Source organism: Canis aureus, chromosome 16 (assembly GCF_053574225.1).
Source record: "Canis aureus isolate CA01 chromosome 16, VMU_Caureus_v.1.0, whole genome shotgun sequence".
Lineage (NCBI taxonomy): Eukaryota > Metazoa > Chordata > Mammalia > Carnivora > Canidae > Canis > Canis aureus.
In genome coordinates, this window is record NC_135626.1 from 23,265,035 (window position 1) to 23,279,585 (window position 14,551).

General features: G+C 48.3%; 1 protein-coding gene and 1 long non-coding RNA gene across 7 annotated transcripts in view; one reads left to right on the forward strand and one right to left on the reverse strand.

Moving 5' to 3' along the window:
* MMP28 (matrix metallopeptidase 28) overlaps window positions 1–14,551 on the reverse strand; it is a 34,422-nt gene that overhangs the window by 17,876 nt on the left and 1,995 nt on the right. The window contains exon 1 of one of the 5 annotated variants that reach the window (XM_077852232.1): window positions 5,106–5,292. The exons of 3 other annotated variants lie outside the window; for them this stretch is intronic. In XM_077852232.1, coding sequence (XP_077708358.1) covers window positions 5,106–5,216 — 111 coding nt within the window. In that variant the 5' untranslated portion in view covers window positions 5,217–5,292. Of the gene's footprint in view, window positions 1–4,884; window positions 5,052–5,105; window positions 5,293–14,551 lie in introns of those variants that run through there. One more of the 5 variants, XM_077852235.1, reaches the window with a different exon arrangement.
* Window positions 5,565–9,521, forward strand: LOC144286154 (uncharacterized). Of its 2 annotated transcripts, none has more exons than XR_013354236.1 (3): window positions 5,565–6,162; window positions 8,769–8,949; window positions 9,085–9,521. It is a non-coding gene; the product is annotated as an uncharacterized LOC144286154 (long non-coding RNA). The 2 variants fall into 2 exon arrangements; XR_013354237.1 differs by lacking the exon at window positions 5,565–6,162 and adding an exon at window positions 8,124–8,677.

Here is a 14,551-nt window from a genome sequence, read left to right on the forward strand (position 1 = left end):
CTTTCTGTGCCTGAAAGTGTGACAAGCAGGTAAGAATGATTTAGGTTTCTTGCAGGAATGTCATGAAAATCCAGTAAGAAGATAAGATGCCTGGGATGCCTGGGTGGCTCAGCAGTTGAGCTTCTGCCTTCGGCTCAGGACGTGATCCTGGAATTCCGAGATCGAGTCTTGCATCGGGCTCCTGCATGGAGCCTGCTTCTCCTCCCTCTGCCTATGTCTCTGCCTCTCCTCTGTATCTCTCATGAATAAATAAATAAAATCTTAAAACAAATAGATGAGATGTCTTGGGAAAGCTTTATGACAGTTGCCCCCATTAAAAACTTTATAGCAAAAAATTTTCTTGCTATAGTCACAGAGCTTTATTGCAGGAACAGAACTTTGTTAGTAAAGTCTTGGAAGGGCAGCTCTGAGTCTTATGTCTACAGAGTGGCTGGGACACCCTCCACATCAAAGAACTGCAGGAGCAAAACTGAGACCAAGAATTTTTTCAGATTTATTTATTTGAGACAGAGAGAGGAAGGGAGAGAGAGAGAGACAGAGAGAGACAGAGAAAGAGAGAGAGAGAGATTCTCCAGCACACTGCCCAATGAACTGAGTGCTGAGCCTTGACTAATATAGAGCTTTTAAGGGTTTTGCACCTCTGAATTTCACAGTAACCTTGCAAGAATATAGGCAGGACAGGTGTTGATAATCCCATGGTAAAGAGGAGGACAGTAAGTCTCAGGGGAGCAAGCAGTGTCTTGCCAAAGGATCCTAAGTGAGCAACAGAACCAGTACTTGAGTTCAGATCCTCTGACACCTATCCCAGGATTTCACATTCACACAAGTGACTCAGGGGCTTTGAAACTGAAGGCATGGAACCCCTTCTCTCTCCACCGGGGAAACAATTATCAAATGAGAAAAAAGCTGGGGATATTTCTAGCTGGGTTCCTTCTTCCTCCTCTGTAAGCAGGTCCAGGCCCAGAGCAGAGAAAGAAGCTGCTTTGGTGGTGGACTCCGGCTTTCAATAGAAGCTGGGAGTACATCTCCCATCACACCCCTAACAGGTCATCTGACAAGACACAGGTACTCAGCAAGAGGCAACTATGTTCCTTTTGCTCTCTGCTCTTAGGATCTCCTGAAGGCCCCAGGGCAGTGGGATCCACTCAGATCCTTTCCCTTTATTGGGGGCAAATGCCTTCCCTTCCCTCTGTCTGACCCCCTTAAACTTCTCTTCCTTTTCCTCATTCCTGGTCTCATATTCATAAAGTTCTGTCTGGGTGTAGCCTAGATACCCTCTTGCTATAACCCCCCTTCCTATAATTTTTTGTCCTTAAGGAAGTTGGAAAATATTAGCTGATCAGTCTCCATCCAAACCCCTCTTATACTTTTTCTAATGCTAAATAATTGTACTGTATGGACTCATGGTCCGCCCTAGTCTTGTAGGGCTAAATTTAGGGCACAAAATAATGCCGTAAGCAAGGCTGGATTTCGGGAGAGTTGTCCACTTGTCTCCTTACTATGTTCCTGCTTCCACCGCCCACATTTTGCTTAGATCCCTTGGTTTTCAAACTTGTTTGACAACTGCTTTTCCACCAGTTCATGGTCCTCTGGGACCCTCCAGAGCCTCTTGTGCACTTCTATTCACCCTGCACCCATGAGTCACTGTGCTCAGCCCTTGGGAACAGTTTCCACACCCGGGCTTCTGGATTTCTGACTCATAAAAAGTCAAATGAATGGCTCTGGGATATGAGAAACAGACACTGCATCTGGGGGTGGATACTCCACAGAAGCTGCAATGTTTCCCTGGAGAAACGAACTAGCCAGCTTCTTGGTGTACTGGTGCACTGGGAGCAGCTGTGCAGATATGCATAGACCACCAAATGGAAGGCAGGTTCCTGGACATACCACCTGGGTGTTTAATGAAGCACAGTAGGCAGATCCCCTGGGACAGTCTGTGTCACCCAAGAACAGGACAGGGCCTGGTTGCAAACGGGAGGGGGGCCAAGGTGATGATGTCATTCATTAACTCTCAATCTTGTAGCTCAGCAGTGGAGGCCCTTCCTACTCACTAGTGTCATGAGCAGCACTGGTTTTCCCAAGTGGGCAACAATGAACTTGTTCATAATGCAGCTTTTGTAAGTGGTCAGTCTCCTCCCAGGCAAAGCCCACTTTGGAAAACCCTCAACTTTATTATTTTGTATGCACATAAGGGACACATATAGCCATGCACGCAGGGCACAGAGATACAAACGGGGAGACATGGGAACACAGACACACGCAGGCACCGGCATACAAACACACCAGAGCCAAAGAAGGTTAGCACTAAGAGAGTCATTTAAGAAGTTGACTCCCTTATTTTACAGAGGAGGAAACTGTAGCCTGCCGCAGTGAGGGGACTAGCTTAAGATCACACAGCTTATTTTTATTCTTTCTTTCCTTCTCTGTCCTGAACTCTGAACTTTGCCCACGAGCTCAGCAGGAGTGCTGTACTTTACTGGGGGTCTAGCTCTCTGCACTGGAGTCAAGGAATCACACCTGAGCAAAGAGCCAGGGTGATCACTGGACTCACTTTGTGATTCCCTTCTGTGGATGGTTGCATTTCCCTAAATGACCACAATAACATCTCCCATTCCCATGCTCTTCTTATAGTGACTTCAACACTCCTGCCATTGATTGTGGGGGTTATGTTCCCTCCCCTTGACTTGGAGCTGGTGACTGCTCCAGCCAATGTGGTATAGCAGAGTGATGCTATGACACTCCTTAGTCTCAGTCCTAAAGAGGATTTGACTTCTGCTTGCCCTCTCTCTCTCATTCTCTCTCTCTCTTTTGGAATACTCATTCTAGAGACCCAACTACCAAATTTGGGACCAAACTAGCCGATATGGAGAAACCACGTGGATAGGCCCATAGGAGAGAATGGTGCCCCCCCCCGCCCCCGACAGCCAGATGATTCCAACCCTGAACATTGTAGAGACACACTGCCCTGATGTGCCCTGTTTGAAATCCTGACACATAGTATCTATGCACATAATAAATGTTTGTTTTACTTCACTAAGTTCTGGGGTAATTTATAATGTAGCCATAGTAACTGCAACACCATCTCCTAGGAATTATAGCTCTGTGCCTCCTGTTGTCGAATGCTGAAAATAGTTTTCTAGCATATTTTGTCCTGTATTATTGTTCTAGGAGAGCTAGTCACTGAGCTAGTACTTTTTTTTTTTTTGAAGATTTTTATGTATTTGAGAGAGAGAGAGTGAGTGAACATGAGTGAGGAGAGGGGCAGAGAAATAAGCAGATTCCCTGCTGAGCAGGGCTTGATCCCAGGATTCCAAGCTCATGACCTGAGCGGAAGTCAGATGCTTAACTGACTGAGCCACCCAAGTGCCCTGATCAGGTCAGGACTTTTATTTTTTTATTTTTTATTTTTTTTAGGTCAGGACTTTTAATCTGAAGCTCTGTTCCCTAAAATAATGATACAGATAATAATGAGAAGAATATTGAGAGCAATTTCCTTTTATAGACTGTGTCCTACAGAGCAGGCACTGTGCTGAGTGTTTTATATGCATTATCTCCATGAAACCCACAACAGTCTTATGAAACAAGCATTTGTAACCTCCATTGTACAGAGAAGAAAACTGAGGTTCAGAGAGATTAAATGATTCACTTTTGGTTTGCACACACATCTGTCTGATACTGAAGTTCTTGCAATTAGCCATTTACAGAAGCACATATAGACATACTAACACCCCCAATTTGCATATACGTACATATGTACATGCATAGGCATTTAGAAACACATCCACATTTCCAGAGTTTTTTATACTTTTAAAATATGTCCTGTTCTCAGAGGTAAAAACTCCCCTTCCCCCAATATTGTTAAATAGACTGCAAGAGACTCAATCTGCTTAGTATTATGTTTCCCAAGCACACCCCAAGATTAAATTCTCTCCATCTGGGGCCACCACAGGCATGGGCGGCAGAGATATTGTCTCTGTTCTCCTGCCAAGGATTGCCTGGGACCCAGACTTGGGGGGAGGTGGTATGGGACTCTTAATAGGACTTGGCTTGGTAGACAGAAGCCTTCTCCTGGGGCCATGAGGACTGTACACTTGATGTTGTAAGATTCTAAATTCAGTGAAACAGCGATTCCCAAATGTGCAGAAGCAGAGAGCACAAAACAAGAGACCAGCGCTTGGAATGGGAGAGGGGGGACCTCGTTGTTGAAACAGGGTTATTTCCAAATATTCCAGAATAGTGATGGGAGCTGGCTGATAGAAGGAAGAGCCATTCGGTGGGGGCTTCTTCATTCTGGAGGTTTCTTAGATCCAGCATGCCTCTTCTAGGGAAGGGGAATGGGAGGGTACTGAGAAGTTCTTGACTGGGAGTTTTAGAGCAGGAATGAAGCTCTTTAGGGAGCAAGAGTCTTTCTCAGGGCAGGGCACCGGGCTCAGGAATTTAGAACTTCTCCTTAAAATAGTGGTGACCCTAGTCCTACTCACGAAAATGAAAGGAGAAGTTTTAAATTAAGGTTCACCTCCACGTCCCCGCCCTTTCTCAAGTCCGGTCCCGAAGCACCGTTCCAAAGCTCCTTAGAAGCAGTTCTTGAGGCTAAAATACTCTCACCCATTTTACAGGCTAAGAAACCAGTCCTGAGCTTGGACGCTGACTTGTTCAAGCTGGTCGCGCGGCAGCACCAGCCCAGGAAGCCAGTGCTGTCTCCTGTGTCCCCGCTTGCCGGTGACACCCTGTCCACCTCACCGATCTAGGGGGGCTCTGCAGCCTCTGCGAGGGCTCGGGGCACCCGACGAATGCTGCCTCGGCGGCGAGGGACCGCAGAGCAGCTCTGTGCCTAGCTGGGGTGCCGGGGCCACCTCTCTCCCAGCTGTTGCCCGCCTGTCCCACCTGGTCGCTTCCTCCTTCCCCCGTCCGGGAAGGTCAATGCAGATCCGCGCGCCTGTGTGGTCCCAGCTCCGGCCGGGGAGAACGCGCCCCAGGCTTTGTGTGAGCCGCGGGGCAGGGTGACGCGCATTGCCAGCTCGGAGGAGAGGCTGGCTGACCTGCCTGCAAAGTTCCGGAGGGTCTCCGGCTCGCGCCCCGCTCGCCGCCCCTCACGCCTCCGTTACCTCCGCCTCCCGGCGCAGCTCCTGGCCTCCGCGCTCGGCGAGCTGGGCGTCCAGGCCGCCCCACAGCAGCAGCCACAGGGCGCGCAGCAGGAGGCCCACACGCGCAGCCATATCCACCCCGCCGCCCACGCGGGGCGCGGGACCCGTGGGCAGGCCCCGCGCGCCGGGCTGCTCCAGGCGGTCAGCGGCGCCCGGGGCCCCGCGGAGGCTCCAGCCCTGCGCCGCCCCTGCGCGGAGCGGGAGGCACCGGGGACTCGCGGGGGCCCCGGCTCCGTGCGCAGGGCGGCCCCGCCGGGCGCTTCGCCGGGAGCCGGCCCGGGGTGGAGCAGCGCCTGCCTGCGGGTCGCCCGCCCCGGGACCGGGAAGGCAAAGGAGGAAGGGAGGCAGGAGGGGCGGGGGCGGGGGCGGGGGCCGGGCACTCCGGCCCCACCCACTCCGCTCCGCCGCTGGAACGCGCCGCGGTCCCGGAGCCTCTTCCGCAGGCTGCACCGCCTGGCCGGGTGCCCGCCGCCGCCCTGCCCACCCTCCCTCTCGCCGGCCACCTCCAGTGGATCCGGGTGGCTCCCGGGAGGGCGGGGGAAGAAGGGCTACCTAAGACTTCCATCAGGGAGGGTCCTGGCCGACCTGAGGGTCACTGATCATTTCAGCCGGGCTGGCAGGGAGCCAGGCCCCGGGCTGGGGTCAGAAGGATTGGGTTTGAGTTCTAGATCTGTTTCTTTACTAGCCGGTGAATCCTGCTTCAGTTACTTGCTGGTTGTGTGGTCTTGGGCAAGTCACTCACATATTTTTTCTTTTCTTTTAAAGGTTTTATTTATTTATTCATGAAGGACACCCCAGAGAGGCAGAGACACAGGCAGAGGGAGAAGCAGGCCCCCTGCGGGGACCCCGACGTGGGACTCGATTCCAGGACCCGGATCTCGCCCTGAGCAGAAGGCAGATGCTCAACTACTGAGCCACCAGACGTCCCTCTGAACACATTTTTCTCATCACTAAATGTCGATAATAAGAATACCAATATCATGTGGTTTAGGGAGCATTAAAGGAGGGAATAATGTCTGTAAGTAACTGAGCACTGTACCTGACATCGTGCAGTATGCAATTAATAAGTGGTAGGCTGCAGCTTCGTGACTTTTGGCAAAAGATTTAACCACTTCGAGCTTCAGTTTCCTCATCGATAAAATGAGAGCAGATGACATTTAGTTCTCAGAGGTGCATGAAGATTAAAAGAGAAAATGAGTGTAAAGTGCTTGGCTTTATGTATTCCACAGAGTCCTTAGCAAAGGGGGAATGAAACGATATTTATGTGAGAGCCTGCGCTAAACTCACACTGAACAAAAGTAAACTGTTTTCATTAATTGCCTTGGTGACTGCGAGCAGGGTGCTCTCCCTCTTCTGGTCTCAATTTGCTAATCTGTGAAATTTAAACGGCGCAATGATACTGACCTCTGGGGGACTGTTTGTGCGGATCCCCTGAGTTCATAGTGTAAAGTAGTTTGGAATGTCTAAGGTGCTGAGCAAATGTATTGCAGTGTTCTTATCCTAAGGTTTAAAGCCTCAGTAGCACACAGAAGGTTTTTGTGTTATTAAAAAAAAAAAAAAAAGGTGTCTGTCTGGTGGAGGAATGTCTAAAAGGCACCTCTTGGACAGATTTTGAAAGAGGGTCCCTACGGGGGTCTAATTGGAAATAGGCCCCGCCCACCTCCCAGCCGACCAATGAAAAGGGGACTCTCCTCCTGGGCGAACCAATTAGAAACGGGCGCATCTGGGGCGCAGGCCAGTGAATAAAAAGTGGCCTTCGCCCCGCCTGAGCCAGGGCCCTGCAGTGGGCATAGAGTTGTAATGGATCTGTTAGTCCATCCATGCCCCTTCTCCGCCCATGCCCTTGTGCACATCCGTGAGGAGCGTCCTTGCCTGGAACGGAGGCCCACAGATGGTGGGCAAGGCCTGGGCCTTCCCCTCAGAGAGCTTTCAGTCTAGCAGGGCAGACTGGAACGAAGGTTCTCAACTAAGGACAGCACTGTGACAGGCTGCAGGTTCAAGCAAAGTCCTGCCCTGAGCTAAGAGAGGAGGGAGATTCTGAAGCTGGTGGGGTAGCGTTTCTAGATTTAGCAAATAAAAATACAGGATGTCCTGTTAAATTTGAGCACCAGATTAACGACAAATAATTTTTTAGAATAAGTATGTACTAATGCAACATTTGGGACATACTTAGACTAAAAAAATGATTTTTTTGAATTCTTTTTTTAAAATTTTTATTTATTTATGATAGTCACAGAGAGAGAAAGAGAGAGAGGCAGAGAGACATAGGCAGAGGGAGAAGCAGGCTCCATGCACCGGGAGCCCGATGTGGGATTCGATCCGGGGTCTCCAGGATCGCGCCCTGGGCCAAAGGCAGGCGCCAAACCGCTGCGCCACCCAGGGATCCCAATGATTAATTGTTAATAGGAAATTCAAGTTTAATTTGGTGGCCTCTATTTTATCTAGCAACCCAAGAGTGTGTGTGTATGTCTGTGTGCATGTGTTGTCTGAAGGTTGCATGTGTGATGTGGCATACACTGCCCTTGACCAAGGATTTTTTTTAGGTTTTTATTTAAATTCAGTTAGTGAACATACAGTGTAATACTACTTTCAGGTGTACTGTTAGAGTGATTCAGCACTTCCATATAACACCTGTGCTCATCACAAGTGCACTTCTTAATCCCTACCCCCTATTTCACCCATCCCCCACCTTCCCTCTGATAACCGTTGGTTTTTGTTACCTATAGTTAAAAGTCTGTTTCTTGGTTTGCTTCTCTTTTTTCCCCTTTGCTTGTTTGTTTTGTTTCTTAAATTCTACAAGAGTGAAATCATATAGTATTTGTCTTTCTCTGAGTTATTTTGCCTAGCACAGTACTCTCTAGCTCCATCCATGCTATTACAAATGGCAAGATTTCATTCTTTTTTATGGCTGAGTAAAATTCTATTACATATATGTAATAGAATATATATATATATATACACACACACACCTATATCTCACATCTTTATCCGTTCATCAATTAATGGGCACTTGGGCTGTTTCCATAATTTGACTATTGTGGATAATGTTGCTGTAAATATTGGGGTGCGTGTATCCCTTTGACTTGTTATGTTTGTATTCTCTGGGTAAATACCTAGTAGTGTGACTGCTGGATCATAAGGTAGTTCTATTTTTAACTTTTTGAGGAACCTCTGTACTGTTTCCTAGAGTGGCTGCAACAGTTTGCATTCCCACCAACAGTGCAAGAGGGTTCCCCTTTCTCCACATCAATAGGTGACAAAGGCTAGATACAACTCTGCTTTAGGGCAGGTAGCTCTGAGGAGCACCAGCTGGCTAGGACACTGTTGGCCAAGCTGGAGTCAAGCCCAGATTTGCCAGTTCTCCCTCCAGGCAGAATTTCTCCACCCCTCTCTCCAGCACATCCCAGAGGGTGTCCATTTACGCTGCACTGGGAGGAGAGAGGAAGGCTGGAAGCAGTGCTTCCCTGGAGGGCTGAGTGACTGGAAGGATTGAGACACTCAGAGAGCTGAACCTGCCTTTCTCTGCCTCCCAGGTTAGCAATGGCCCCTGAACCTCAAAAACTAGCCACCATGGTTGTGTTTGAACGTTTACTTCCTCTGTTTTCCTTTTGTGTTCTTGGTTAGATTATTTCATCCAATCCTCACCTGTTCCACTTCATCTGTTTGTGGTCCCTTGGAGATATCATCCAGACTTGGATGTGCAAGAATTTATGCAGAACGCACTCATCCTGGGCTTCAACCATGCTTTGGCATAGGATGTCTCAATTTCCTAGGAAGACAGCTTGTTTCCTTGGTTAGAACCTGGGTAAGCAGGAGTTTCAATTCCTTTCTGCCTCAAAAGTTTACTAAGTCCCAGAGCACCAAATTCTGTGATCTTCTTCAGGAATCCAGGGGCCTATGCAGCTCCACAACTGACTTGCTGTATGTTTTTACTTTCCAGGACACATCCTGAGCCAAATAACTTTGGATGGGGTGGCGTGCCATCTGAGAGGAGCATGGAGAAAGGAAGATGAGAAAGGCAGAGTATTTCATTGGAAGAAGCTCAGTCCACAGCAAGAGCATCGGAAGAATGATGGGGTGGGAGGGAGAATGGTTTTGGATCAATCACATCCAAAACAATCCTCTGAAGACAAGTTCCTGTGTTAATCCAATACCATTATTTCTTCCTCTGGTGGGAGTGGGGGTGGGGATGGGAATGAGGAATTGAAACAAATAATAGTGGTTAATACTCACTGAGATATTAACATGTGCCATGTATGTGTTATGTGCTTTGCATAAATTGTGTCATTGAATCTTTGCAGCTTCCTTATGAGAAAGCTACTATTATAAGCATCTTTATTTTAAAGATGAGGAAACGGCGGCACAGAGATTATATCATTTGTCCAAGGTCACAAATCTAGGAACGGAGCCAGGGTTCAAACCCAGATAGTATAACTCCAGATCTTGAGCTCTTTTTTTTTTTTTTTTTATAGGGATTTATTTAATTCATGAGAGACAGAGAGAGAGGCAGAGACACAGGCAGAGGGAGAAACAGTCTCCATGCAGGGAGCCCCATGTGGGACTCGATTCCAGGTCTCCAGGACCGGCTAACGCAGGCGCCCAATTGCTGAGGCACCCAGGTGTCCCAGACCTTGAGCTCCTAAACGCTATACTGTCTCACCTCAAGTCAAAAGATCACTGGATCACCTGCATTGAATCACCTGGAGGCACATAATAAAGATTCAGATTCCTTTTCTTTTTTTAAGATTTTATTTATTTATTCATGAGAGACACCGAAAGAGAAGAGGCAGAAACACAGGCAGAGGGAGATGCAGGCTCCCTGCAGGGAGGCCGATGTGGGACTCGATCCCAGGACCCCGGGATCACAACCCAAGTCAAAGGCAGATGCTCAACCATGAAGCCATCCAGGTGTCCCAAGATTCAGATTCTTGAGCTCAATGCCAGACCTACTAAATCACTAAATACTAGATAACAATGATCAAGGAGAAGATGGGGCTAGGTTTTCCAAGGGTCTGGCTCTCTCCTTTCCTCCTTCCCTGTCTTGGCTGAACAAGTTCCTGATCCAGCTAGGCTGGCAATCCTCTCCATTCCTCCTCTTCAGAAAGAGCTGCTTCCCCCCTCTCTCTCTCTGCACTGGGGCTCAGTTCAAATCCACAGTTCCTCCCAGTTCTCCCAGATTGGACAGGATTTCTGTGAGACTCATGCCAGAGCTTGGGCATGTTGCATGCCCAAGGGAGTGGCTGGCAGCTGCCTGGGCCATTCTTTCTTCTCTGACAGAAGGCAGCAGCTGGCCAGTGAATTGTCTTCCTGACCAGGACCCCTTGAATCAGGCAGGATGTATGGACCTGGACAAGGCCCTTTCTGGGCCTCAGTTTCTCTCTTATGAGAAACAATTAGCTTTGTCTCTGCCCCTTCCTCCTTCCCAGGAAGTGTGCAGAACACAAAGTAGATTTTATCAGAAGGAATTCTGGGCTTTGGAGAAAAGCACTAACAGAATGACCAAACTCCCCAAATCACAATCATAGGAATAAGAAAAAGAAAGACATGGGATTAGTTTGGGAGTCCTGAAGAGGAAGTGTTCCCCAGAGTTGTAAGGAGGTTAGCTGTGATAATTTGGATTCATTATTGACTATAACCTCCATGGATTTTTAGCTGTGATTCAATTTTAGAAGTCCTGACTCTTTAGCAACCACTTCTGCCTCTGGAAGAGAAATTTCCTCTCTCTAGCACATATGGATGTGCTCTCGTTAGTCTGGGTCACGTTCACAAGTTTACCTGCCTATCTACCTCCCTGTACCGAAACAAACATGCACATGCTCATAGGAGATTGGAAAAAGCAGTGAATAGAAAATTTGGAGTGAGACAGACCTGGGTTTGAATCTTAATCTGTTCTTACTCTGTTATCCCTTGCAAGTCTACTAACCTCTCTGAGTTTCTGCCATTTTAAAACAGGACAATAATCCCTGCCTTTTCTGCTACCCCGATTTGCTATAGGGAGCAAACTAGACAATTATTAACTGTCAAATCCTATCAAGTGGTAGATATTGGGTGCATACATGCATGTATTCTCTGCACAGGTTCACGCTGGGATATGCTCATATCCAGATGACATACACAAGCCTGCCCTAGGACAAACACATGAGCACCTCCTTGCCAGGCAATGAGTGCTTTCTGGTTCAGTGCAGCCCCATCTATCCTAATCCTCATCACGATTTTGCAGGATTTTACAGGGCGCAGGGCGACAGCCTCTTCTGGTTTGTTTTTTACACACAGCAGGACCCAGGGGACTTGCAAGGAGCACAATAAAAGCCTAGCCAATCTGGCTCTGTGCCCCACTTCCCTTCCACATAAAGACTGTCTAACTGCCAGGCATCTGGCTTGAAAGGCTGGCCAGGACCTGCTCAGCATCTGCTGCTTTGCTTAAAAGACCTGCTAACAGGAAAGTGTCTGGTTCCTTTCCACCCCAAACAGGAAGTGCCTGCCACCGTCCAGAGGATAGGTCATTTGCAAGGAATCAACTCCTGCCGGTGCAGAGCCTCAGGGAAATCTTCGCAGGAGGCCTGCTCTCTAGGAAGGCTGGAGCAGAGCTCCAGGGACATCTCCTGGGGTAAGGGTGGGAGGGTGGTGATGATGGCTAGGACTGCTTACAGCCTGTGATACCTGGCACAGAGCCGGCTGTCAGTCTTTGAACAATGCTCTGTGAACTCTTACTTGGTGCTTGTGGGAGATGTAGCAAATTCCTACAGAAGGTCTTTGAGGGTGCCTGGGTGGCTCAGGTTAGGATCTCAGGGTCCTGGGATTGAGCCCTACATTAGGCTCCCAGCTTCTCTGGGAGTCTGCTTCTCCCTCTGCCCCTCCCAACTGCTCATGCTTTCTCTCATTCTCAAATAAATAAAATCTTTAAAAAAGGTCTTTGAGCTTGATGAGTTTACAGACAAGTCAGTCAGGTCATGCCATTTCCCCCCTCATTTATTTATTCATTCGTTAAATACAAGCACTCCCCCGCCCCCACCTTTTAGTGCCTACTGTTTTTTTTTTTTTTAATTTTATTTATTTATTCATCAGAGACACAGAGAGGCAGAGACGTAGGCAGAGGGAGGAGCCGACTCCATGCAGGGAGCCTGATGTGGGACTCAATCCCAGGACCGCGGGGTCACACCCTGAGCCAAAGGCAGATGCTCAACCACTGAGCCACCCAGGCGTCCCAGTGCCTACTGTTTCAGGCACTATGTGACACACGCGAAGTTCAGAGGGGAACTAGGCAACCCAGCTGGAAAACAAATCAGCATCTAATCAGGTAGCAAGCCTCAAAAGATGTGATACAACTAAGAGTTCCACAGGATTTCAAAAGAGACAAAAGATCATTGTGGTCTGGTTTTTACTCTGGTGGGAACAATAACCTTTCTGCCCCCTATGGTCCATTCTCAAGACAGCAGCCAGAGCAACGCCAGTAATACAAGTCAGATCCCATCGTGGCTCTGCTTAAGTGGCTCCCTCTCCTGGCTTCCCCTCTCACTCTAAGAAAGTTCACTGTCCTTACAGGGCCCTACAAGGGACTACACCTGCGGTGGAAGGGTTGGGAAGCCAAACAGGAGATGGAAGCAACTCAGAAATTTTTAACAGCAAGACTACCAGCCATAGGCTGGAGTGATGGAGGGAGGGTTGAAGGATTGAGGTTACAGAATCCCAGGAGTCAGGGTCACAGATAGAAATGCTCTCTGGAGAAGACAGATGCTGCTTGAGACACTGCTGATGGCAGAGAAGGACGGGGAGACATAACCCAGGCTTCTCCCTTTTTTCACCATCTGATTTTCCACCAAGTTGCCTATTGGCCGATTCTAGCTGGAAGCTACCACCTGAGGGAATCTCTGAAACTGGAAGGTAGCCTGGGGTGGGGGTAGGGGGTTAGCTCTCCAAGTGAGAACCTGAAGAATGGATCAAGGGCAAACAGGTCCTGTACTAAGACCTTTCCAGGTACAGTCTGCTAAAGCTGATGTGTAAAATGTACCTGCTGTCTTCCCTAACTGTGCAGAGTGAGGCCAGGATAGTGGATGCAGAGGGAGCAGGATCCTGTAGCATGAAGAATGGCTGGGTGAAGATTAAAGTTGGTTCCAGTAATCATTCACAGGCAAAAGCCTGGAAGACAGGAGGCAACAGGACTCAATATGTGAATCAGTTCCTGGTAGAGAAGGCCCTTGGGAAGAAGCCCCAGAGCAATACAGACTTGGGAGGAGTTCTGTGTTTCATGTTTGAGAGACCAGGGATGCTGTAAAAAAGGACCCTGGGCTTGGGTCCAAAGGCCTGGATGTGAGCTCTGCTTCTGTCCCTAATTAGCTGTGTGAACTTGGTAAAGAGATTCACTTCCTGGAGCCCCAGTGTTCTCATCTACAAAATGTGGACAACAGTAATACCTGTTTCATGGAGCTGTCCAGAATATTGAAAGAAATAATGAATATAAAAATCTAAATGCCATTCCTCTGATTAGATTCCCCAGAAGTTCCATATTGTTGCTGTTTTAAGGATTTTATTTATTTATTCATGAGAGACGCAGAGAGAGAGAGAGGGGCAGAGACACAGGCTCCATACAGGGAGCCCGATATGGGACTCGATCCTGGGACTCCAGAATCACACCCTGGGCTGAAGGCGGCACTAAACCGCTAGGCCACCAGGGCTGCGCAGGATTTTATTTTTAAAGTAATCTCTACATCCAACGTGGGGCTTGAGCTCATCACCTGGAGATCGAGAATCACCTGCTCTTTGGATTGAGTCAACCAGGTGCCTCTTTTCTATTGTTTTTGATTTAGTATCCAAATTCCTCTGAGGCACACAAAGCTCTTCAAGATGTGGCTTCTGTGTACTTCTTTCACTCATCATTTATCACCACTGTCCACTTCTGCAGGTCTACAGACAAGCCAGACAGAACCACTTGCAATTCCTGGCACTTTTCTCTCTCATAGTCTCTGCAAATACAGCCCTTTCTACCCGGAGCATGCTGTTCCTGATATACACCCCTGGCCTAATTCCTGTTCTTTCTTTGAAATTCAGCTTAGGAGGTATCTCCTTCAGGAAGCCTTCCTTAATACCTTGTCCATCCTTCGCGTGGGCTAGGTGCTCTTACTCTGTTTTCGGAGCACCATCTGCATCTTCCAATTCTAACACATTCAGTGGTTTTTGGAATTAAAGGTTTGTACTGTGGGACGCCTGGGTGGCTCAGCAGTTGAGCGTCTGCCCTTGGCTCAGGGCGTGATCCTGGAGTCCCAGGATCGAGTCCCACATCGGGCTTCCTGCATGGAGCCTGCTTCTCCCTCTGCCTCTCTCTGTGTCTCTCATGAATAAATAAATAAAATTAAAAAAAAAAAAGGTTTTTATTGTCTTTTTTATGAGACTGGAGTTTCTGGAGGACAGGA